This window comes from Salvelinus fontinalis, chromosome 34, assembly GCF_029448725.1.
Source record: "Salvelinus fontinalis isolate EN_2023a chromosome 34, ASM2944872v1, whole genome shotgun sequence".
Lineage (NCBI taxonomy): Eukaryota > Metazoa > Chordata > Actinopteri > Salmoniformes > Salmonidae > Salvelinus > Salvelinus fontinalis.
This window is the reverse complement of record NC_074698.1, coordinates 9,170,070-9,178,466: the sequence shown is the minus strand read 5'-3', so window position 1 is coordinate 9,178,466 and position 8,397 is coordinate 9,170,070. Positions and strand designations below refer to the sequence as shown.

The window sequence follows — 8,397 nt, the reverse complement described above, 5'->3', positions numbered from 1 at the left end:
ATCAACATAACTTGAAAGGCTGCTAAGCAAGGAAGAAGCCACTGTTCCAAATCCGCCATAAAAAAGCCAGACTACGGTTTTCAACTGCACATGGGGACAAAGATCGTACTTTTTGGAGAAATGTCCTCTGGTCTGATTAAACAAAAATAGAACCATTTGGCCATAATGACCATCGTTATGTTTGGAGAAAAAAGGGGGAGACTTGCAAGCCGAAGAACAGCATCATGTTGTGGGGGTGCTTTGCTGCAGGAGGGTCTGGTGCACTTCACAAAATAGATGGCATCATGAGGACGGATAATTATGTGGACATATTGAAGCAACATCAAGACAACAGTCAGGAAGTTAAAGCTTGGTCGCAAATGGGTCTTCCAAATGGACAATGACTCCAAGCAAACTTTCAAAGTTGTGGCAAAATGGCTTAAGGACAACAAAGTCAAGGTATTGGAGTGGCCATCACAAAGCCGTGACCTCAATCCTTCAGAACATTTGTGGGCAGAACTGAAAAAGCGTGTGCGAGCAAGGAGGCCTACAAATCTGACTCAGTTACACCAGCTCTGTCAGGAGGAATGGGCCAAAATTCACCCAACTTATGGGAAGCTTGTGGAAGGCTACCCGAAACGTTTGACCCAAGTTAAACAATTTAAAGGCAACGCTACCAAATACTAATTGAGTGTATGTAAACTTCTGACCCACTAGGAATGTGATGAAAGAAATAAAATCTGAAATAAATCATTATCTCTTATTCTGACATTTCACTTTCTTAAAATAAAGTGGTGATCCTAACTGACCTAAGACAGGGAATTTTTACTAGGATTAAATGTCAGGAATTGTGAAAAACTGAGTTGAAATGTATTTGGCTAAGGTAAACTTCCAACTTCAACTGTATATACCACTATTTCATACACATGAAATAGACATACACATACCTCAGAACATCATATATCTGCAGTAAAATCTCATTCACTCAGGTACTTCTCTGCAGCTGCCACCTACGCTCATTAAAAACCCACTGCCCCATTCCACTACTTTGACCCTGTCTGCTCCTGCACAATGCCAATAGCCTGAGAGGATGGGACACCCCCACTCAACACACCCTGTAACTCTTCTGACGACAGAACGCTAAGAAACCAGCCTTACTGAAGCATTTTTCACTCGTTGGTCTATGCCTCTATGCTGGCACAAATCTATTACTCACTGGGATTCTCGCAGGATCCCTGACCCTTGACCCATCCTCCTCTACTCTCTTCACTGCCACAGCATACTACACCTCCTCCACTGCTCTGACTCTGGCTACTTCAACCTGCCTCTCTCACACCAGACATTTTCGATTACCAGCACTGATCTTTACCCAAGTTGCATGACCCTCTGGTCAGAAGAAACACAAACAAAGATCACAAGTCCACTACAGGTTACCTTCACTGATTCAACAACACCAAACTCCTTTCTCACCCACCCTGTAACCACAAATGGATCCGCCAAAAGGCAAGGGTCCACTTTCTCCAAAAATGTCACTCCTACTGGACCAGATTCTTCTTTATTCATTAATGCCTGGCTCGGGTTCCGAGCTCTTCACCACACCTTCCACCTCTCTTAACTTGCCCTCATTCACTTCCATTTTACCTCCAGAACTCGGTCTGGTGCACGGCTCACTCTGTTTGACACCAATCTTCTTCGCCACCCCATCTCCATGTTTATCGCCATCTTCCTCAGATTCAAATCCAACCTCTGCTTTCCTCATTCTCTTCAACCTCTTTCTCCGCCTCCATTCCTCCTCAGAAACTCACCTTTCTGTCTTCCTCTTCTTGGTCCATGATTCCTCCTACAACGGTTTACAAATGTTTGCTAGTGCTGTCAACGTTGTCTCTGTTGCTCTACACTGATTGGCTGTTATTATTATTTTTAAATATCAAGGGAAGCCAAATGCTCGCTAGCTTCCCTTGCATTCAATGCTGCAAGCGACAACCATGTCATACTCTTTTTGACCAGACAGCATCAGATAGATGGGCTACACATACTGAGACAGAGGGGCGCTGTTTCGTTCACTCGGATGCTTTCTCCAGTGAGATACATTCAGCCTCTTGCGAATTGAAGGACATTTATGAAACACAGAGAGAAGAAAAGTTAAAAGAAAATAACATACAAAATTATTTATCTTGTTACATTTTTTGGGGAACGGTGGCCCCCTCAGATTTGTCCTGTTTAAAAAATATATAATTGTTGTTCATTTTGTTGTTGTTTCTCTGTAATACTACTAGCCACCTAGCAATTTGATGAAGTTTGCTTTAGCTAGCCCAGATAGGTTCCTAATCTCCCATCCTCTTAACTAGCTACCAATAAGTCAATTCAGGCTATCAATCTTAGCTGGCATGCCTGCTGGTAAGATTGGTAAACTTTAGAAAAGCAAGCAATAACAAAATGCACAGAATAATTCACATTCCTTTCAATCTTTTACCCAGATTTTAGAGGAGATGTAGAGAACCATATTTAGTTTCTTTAAAAAAATAACAACTAGTCTGGAGGATACAGACAGCTCAAGGAATATGCTTAGATATGCAATAGAATATGCACATTTTTGACATTCACTAAATATACAGAAGTATGTGGACACCCCTTAAAATGAGTGGATTCTGCTATTTCAGCCACACCTGTTGCTGTTGCTGACAGGTGTATAAAATCAAGCCCACAGCCATGCAATCTCCATAGACAAACATTGGCAGTAGAATGCCACCTTTCCAACAAGTCAATACGCACATTTTTGCCCTGCTAGAGCTGACCCGGTTAATTGTAAGTGCTGTTATAGTGAAGTGGAAATATCTAGGAGCAACCACAGCTCAGCCGCAAAGTATTGGGCTACACAAGCTCACAGAAAGGAACCATTGAGTGCTGTAGCGCGTAGAAATCGTCTGTCCTCAGTTGCAACACTCACTACCGAGTTCCAAACTGCCTCTAGAAGCAACGTCAGTACAAGAACTGTTCGTTGAGAGCTTCATGAAATGGGTTTCCTTGGCCGAGCAGCTGCACACAAGCCTAAGATCACCATACGCAACGCAAAGTGTCCGCTGGAGTGGTGTAAAGCTCGCCGACATTCCTGTTTCAGCATGACAATGCCCCCGTGCACAAAGCGAGGTCCATACAGAAATGGTTTGTCGAGATCGGTGTGGAAGAAGTTGACTGGCCTGCACAGAGCCCTGACCTCAATCCCATTGAACACCTTTGGGATGAATTGGAACGCTGACTGCGAGCCAGGCCTAATCGCCCAACATCAGTGCCCGACCTCACTATTGCTCGTGGCTGAATGGAAGCAAGTTCCTGCAGCAATGTTCCAACATCTAGTGGAGAGCCTTCCCAGAAGAGTGGAGGCTGTTATAGCAGCAAAGGGGGAACCAACTTCATATGAATGATTATGGAATGAGATGTTCAACGAGCAGGTGTCCACATACTTTTGGTCATGTAGTGTATATATGAACTTGCCAGAAACTCACTGAAATAACAAGTGACAAGCTGATAGACATGCTGGTGGACATGAATATAAACGAGCAGCTTGACATTTATTGTCGTGAATCTTGCCCTGTAGGCAAAACTGAGCGATTTCCGCTAGATGGGCCAGTTGCAAAGTCAAAATTGTCTAAATCGCAAACATGTATGAATACAAAAATGTGCTTTCTGGTCTTGATTTAAGGTTAGGCATTAGGGTTAGCAGTGTGGTTAATGTTAAGGCTAGGTTTAAAAACGGATTTTATGACTTTGTGGCTGTGTTAGCTAGTGACCACTCTGCAGAGCTGCCTCCAGATCAAGATTCATAACTCACACGCTCATAGAAATGCGCCCTCTGACTTTGTCATGACAAAGATGATGCTGCTCCCTGCTGGGTATTTTGTGTAATGCATGTAGAAATAAGGCCAAAACGACTATAATATATGTCATTTAGCAGGCATATATCCAAAGCGACTTACGGTCATACATTTTATGTATGGGTGGTGTCGGGATTCAAACCCACAACCCTAGTGTTAGAAGTGCCATGCTCTACCAACTGAGCTACAGTACAAGTCTGGAAGTGAGCTTAAAAGCATTGAACAACACTGAACAATGATAATCTTGGCTTTTTCTTTACTTGAAATAACAAATCTAAAAAGACCCACATTCAAATGTGTAAAGAAACAGAACTATAGTGAGCATTATACGATTTCTACAAGATACAGAAACATGATATTATGAATAACTACTATAAAAGAACAAAACTGCAGTGCCTCTGACATGTAGTTCTGTTTACTAATGACACGTTTAGAAGGATTCGATCTTGTAAAAAATAAGGCTAACGATGAATGGATGCTGTAGAGTTCTGCTCTTGTTGTCACTGTCTTCTCTCCGCAGCATCGTAGTAATCTACACATTCAAGAGACAAAAGAGAGACATGGAATGCATCCGATGAACGCATTCTTCACAAGTGTTTCGTATAATCAGCCTCGTTATGAACCCACAGTATCGCAATCAGCAGCACTGTCAGCAACCTCATCAGCATCATTATGATCCCCCACCAACCAGCATCACAGAGCTCTCACATCATCTAACAGAGGGTGCTAATTGGGATGTTAGATCCATAGAATTAGGAATTAGTAGTAGTAGTAATTTAATAAGATATATATGCTTAGAGCCTACATGTTAGAAGACCGTTACACAGACCCTTACATGCCCAATAAGGGCTTTGATACTTCCCATCCCCCAACTCAATGTTCTGTATGTACAGTACCACAGATTATTGAGTCATTCTATTTCTATGGTAACTCCCTCCCAATGTTTTATCTGGTGTTCTGCTATGGACACCCATGTGTTGACGTTAGTGCCGCGATATGTGTTATGCAGACATACAGCAGAGATGTACAGAGTGTCCCAGTTGTGTACCTGTTGCTGGAGGGACGTCAGCCCCGACGGTCCTGGTAGCGCTGGGTGGGGGAGGAGGTGGGACCGCCCTCCTGGATGACATCACACATGCGTACGTATCATTGTTATCTCCGGCCCGCATTGTGTCACAACATCAGTCTATGTAAGTGTGGGTACGGTAGGTGTTATGAATGGGGTTGTGTTGTGAATCACCTGGTGGTGTCTCTGTGTGGTGAGGGTGCTAGCTCCAGGGGTTCAGGGGTGTTGCGGTAGACCAGGCTAGGGTGAGGCTGGGGGGGCAGCAACCAGGATGGGTAGGGCAGGTAGGCCGGGGTAGGCTGGTAATGGTAGTGGTACACCTCTGGATCCTCCTCCTCCTCCTCCTGCAGTATTTAACCTTTAATTAACTAGTCAAGTCAGTTAAGAACAAATTCTTATTTACAATGACGTCCTAGCCCTGCCAAACCCTCCCCTAACCCCAGACGACACTGAGCCAATTGTGTGCCGCCCTATGGGACTCCCGATCACGGCGGTTGTGATACAGCCCGGGATCAAACCAGGGTCTGTAGTGACGCCTCTAGCACTGAGATGCGCCACTCAGGAGCTGTAAAAATCACTGGGGGCCAGCTGGCCTGGAGGGGAGGATAAAAACAGCCCCTTCAGACACTGCATGTGTCAAATGGCACCCTATTCCCTATTAAAAAATAATAATAAAAAATAGTGCACTATATAGGGATTAGGGTGCCATTTGGGGCTCATGCTCACTCTCCACTTCAATGGGTTGGACGACCTACTGCTTATGGAGCCTCAACACAACCACTAAACTGACAAGGAACAGAGTGACCCAAAACAGACTCCAAAAATAACTTTTAGGTGCATTAGCTAATGTGAGGAGCCACTCTGACCTCGGTCTGTTTACTTTTCCAGATTGTCATATCAGATTAGGTATGTCTCTACCTACTGAAACACATGTTTTCAGATGAATAATGTAAGATGAGTGTGCTGCACACGGACAGGCTGGATGATAAGTTGGCACATGTGACTAACAGTAAATGTACCTCAGGGGTGGAGAGTGGGGCTGGGGCTGGGAATAGCCAAATGACTGTACCTCAGAGGTAGACGGAGGGTGGGGCTGGGGCTGGGAATAGCCAAATGACTGTACCTCAGAGGTAGACGGAGGGTGGAGCTGGGGCTGGGAATAGCCAAATGACTGTACCTCAGAGGTAGACGGAGGGTGGAGCTGGGGCTGGGAATAGCCAAATGACTGTACCTCAGAGGTAGACGGAGGGTGGGGCTGGGGCTGGGAATAGCCAAATGACTGTACCTCAGAGGTAGACGGAGGGTGGAGCTGGGGCTGGGAATAGCCAAATGACTGTACCTCAGAGGTAGACGGAGGGTGGAGCTGGGGCTGGGAATGGCCAAATGAGCTGAGGGCTGACATGGTCATGTTGTTCATGATGACCTGGTGCATCTGGGCATTCTGGATCATCATCAACTCCACCAGGTCTGGAAAATAGCAGAGTGACGTTATACACACACACACACGGAGGCTAACTTCTTCTTTATGCCTGTTGTGCTGTCCTTTATCCTTTAAGTGACAATCAACCCGTTTCAACCCGCATGGTGTCCAATCACGAGTTCTAAATCAAATCTGACATCCTGAATGTTCCATCCTCTCCCTTCCTCAATTTCTGTCTGACATCCTTCCAGCAATATGAAAATACAGATTTTGCCCGCTGGATGCTTGTCAGGGTACTCTGGCGACAGCCTGATGCAACATTATAGAAAAACGACACCATATTATACAACTCTGTCAGAATGAGAGGAATCCGGACTACTCATTGAATAATATCAGAAATAATGCCAATACTGAAATGAACCTCAATATAAGTGAGTTGAAAGTAAGAAGAGCAGAAAGGGTCAGTCAGAAGGATGTCAGTCAGAGCAAACAATCAGTGCCCTGGCCTGAGCGACCAACAGACAGACAATGATGAGGCTAGAGGTGGAGAAGAAGTGCCATAAAGAGCATGACCGCCATTATAGATGGTGGAGCTTTGGCCCTTAGGTCCAGCTGGCACCTGAAGTGACATTCACAGTTTCATTCACAGACACACACACACAGAGAACGAGTGAGGTGAGAAAATACAATGTATAATATTGCACACATGTGTTGGAGGCAGAAAGCCAGGTCAGAGAAGCTGAGAGACGTGGGCTCTGTCTGAAAAGTTATCTTGACAGCCTGCCTGCCATACGCACCCTGCTTGACGTGTCCTGGCCGGATGGAGGGAGTGGGAGATGACACAGCAGCAGGGAGCTGCTGTAGGATGATGGTGGGCTGCTGGGAAGCCTGGGACGGAGGCATGAGACTTTAATGAGGCTCGCTGACTGGAGGCATATAGCCAGGGAGAATATCTATCTCCCATATCTAATACTGCCATGGTTGAACTACTGTTAAAAGGTAGGCAATATCAGCCCACTCTCTCAATATAGTTAACAGTAGCAATGCGTGATAAAACATCTAATTAAAACTATAAGGTAGTGAGCCGGAGATATGCATCAAGAAGATATGACTCATCAAGCTATTACAACAATACTCAAATCACAGCTGTTGGAAGCTAAAGATGCCTCCCTTAATGATGCTGCAAAGGAAGTCAATGGCATATAGAGAGCCAACTTTCTCTGTAAATGAGCGTGGGTGATCGCATAGAGCGTGGGTTATCGCATAGAATTACAGTCTCTATGATATGCCAAGTAAACAGGTCAACTGTGTTTTTTTGCTATTGAAAAAAAATCCCTATTGGCCACACTTACAGGCTGTTGAATTATCTGCACATTCTGTGCGTCCTGGTTCCACTGCTGAAACTGTGGGTAAGTATCATCTGTCCATGCCATTGAGTTTCATATGTCGGTAAAAATAGAGCTGTAAACAGTAACTGAAGATAAACCTTGTTTTAATCCAACCCAGGCTTGGAGTATACACCCACCAGTTGGGTTGCCAAGGCTTCAAAGCGCAAACAACAAATGCTAGAAATATGCGCAGGTTGTTGCGCACATATAGGCTAGTGCGTCACTTACTGTAATGCTTAGCTGCAATGGGATATTTAAACTAGGACTAATTAGTCGCTCATTTTATCACGTTTATTTTCTTACCATTTAGGCCTATATCGAGTTCTAAACGTTTCCAAAAGAGCAAATGAGGTGGTCCCACTTTAATTGATTTTGACAGCTGTGGCACAAAGGTAGCCTTCTTCCATGTAGCTAAGTGAGTGAATTCACAAAAGTAGCCTATAATTGGGATTTCCCGCCCCTAGACAATGAGCTTGGCAAGTCCATATGGTCACATGCATCAATCTTGACAGGAGGGGCAGGGAACAGGTGGGCCACCGCTACGTAGGTCTCTCACTTTAAATTGAGTGGGCTAAGTTATGGACACCTGGGATAGGCCTGGGCCAGCTCTCTTTCACTTCATATACCACTAATTACAGCTTCCATTTGACGAGTTTTTCGCTCTGACTCTCT

General features: G+C 44.7%; 1 protein-coding gene across 1 annotated transcript; it reads right to left on the bottom strand.

Annotated features, from left to right (window-relative positions):
- Window positions 1–4,087: 4,087 nt before the first annotated feature.
- Window positions 4,088–8,111, bottom strand: LOC129832741 (proline-rich protein 29-like). Its single transcript, XM_055896739.1, has 6 exons — window positions 7,690–8,111; window positions 7,135–7,225; window positions 6,257–6,384; window positions 5,092–5,258; window positions 4,900–4,970; window positions 4,088–4,383 (listed from the first exon to the last, which is right to left on the bottom strand). The coding sequence occupies exons 1-6, from the start codon at window positions 7,768–7,770 to the stop codon at window positions 4,352–4,354; spliced, it is 570 nt and encodes a 189-aa protein (XP_055752714.1). The 5' UTR covers window positions 7,771–8,111; the 3' UTR covers window positions 4,088–4,351.
- Window positions 8,112–8,397: the final 286 nt, after the last annotated feature.

Coding starts and splice junctions, on each gene's coding strand:
- LOC129832741 (XM_055896739.1), bottom strand. CDS start 7,770: ATGGCATGGACAGATGATACTTACCCACAGTTTCAGCAGTGGAACCAG. Junction 5,259..6,256: donor ACCCTCCGTCTACCTCTGAG/GTACAGTCATTT, acceptor ATACTGCAGGAG/GAGGAGGAGGAGGATCCAGA. Junction 4,971..5,091: donor CCACACAGAGACACCACCAG/GTGATTCACAAC, acceptor GATGTCATCCAG/GAGGGCGGTCCCACCTCCTC.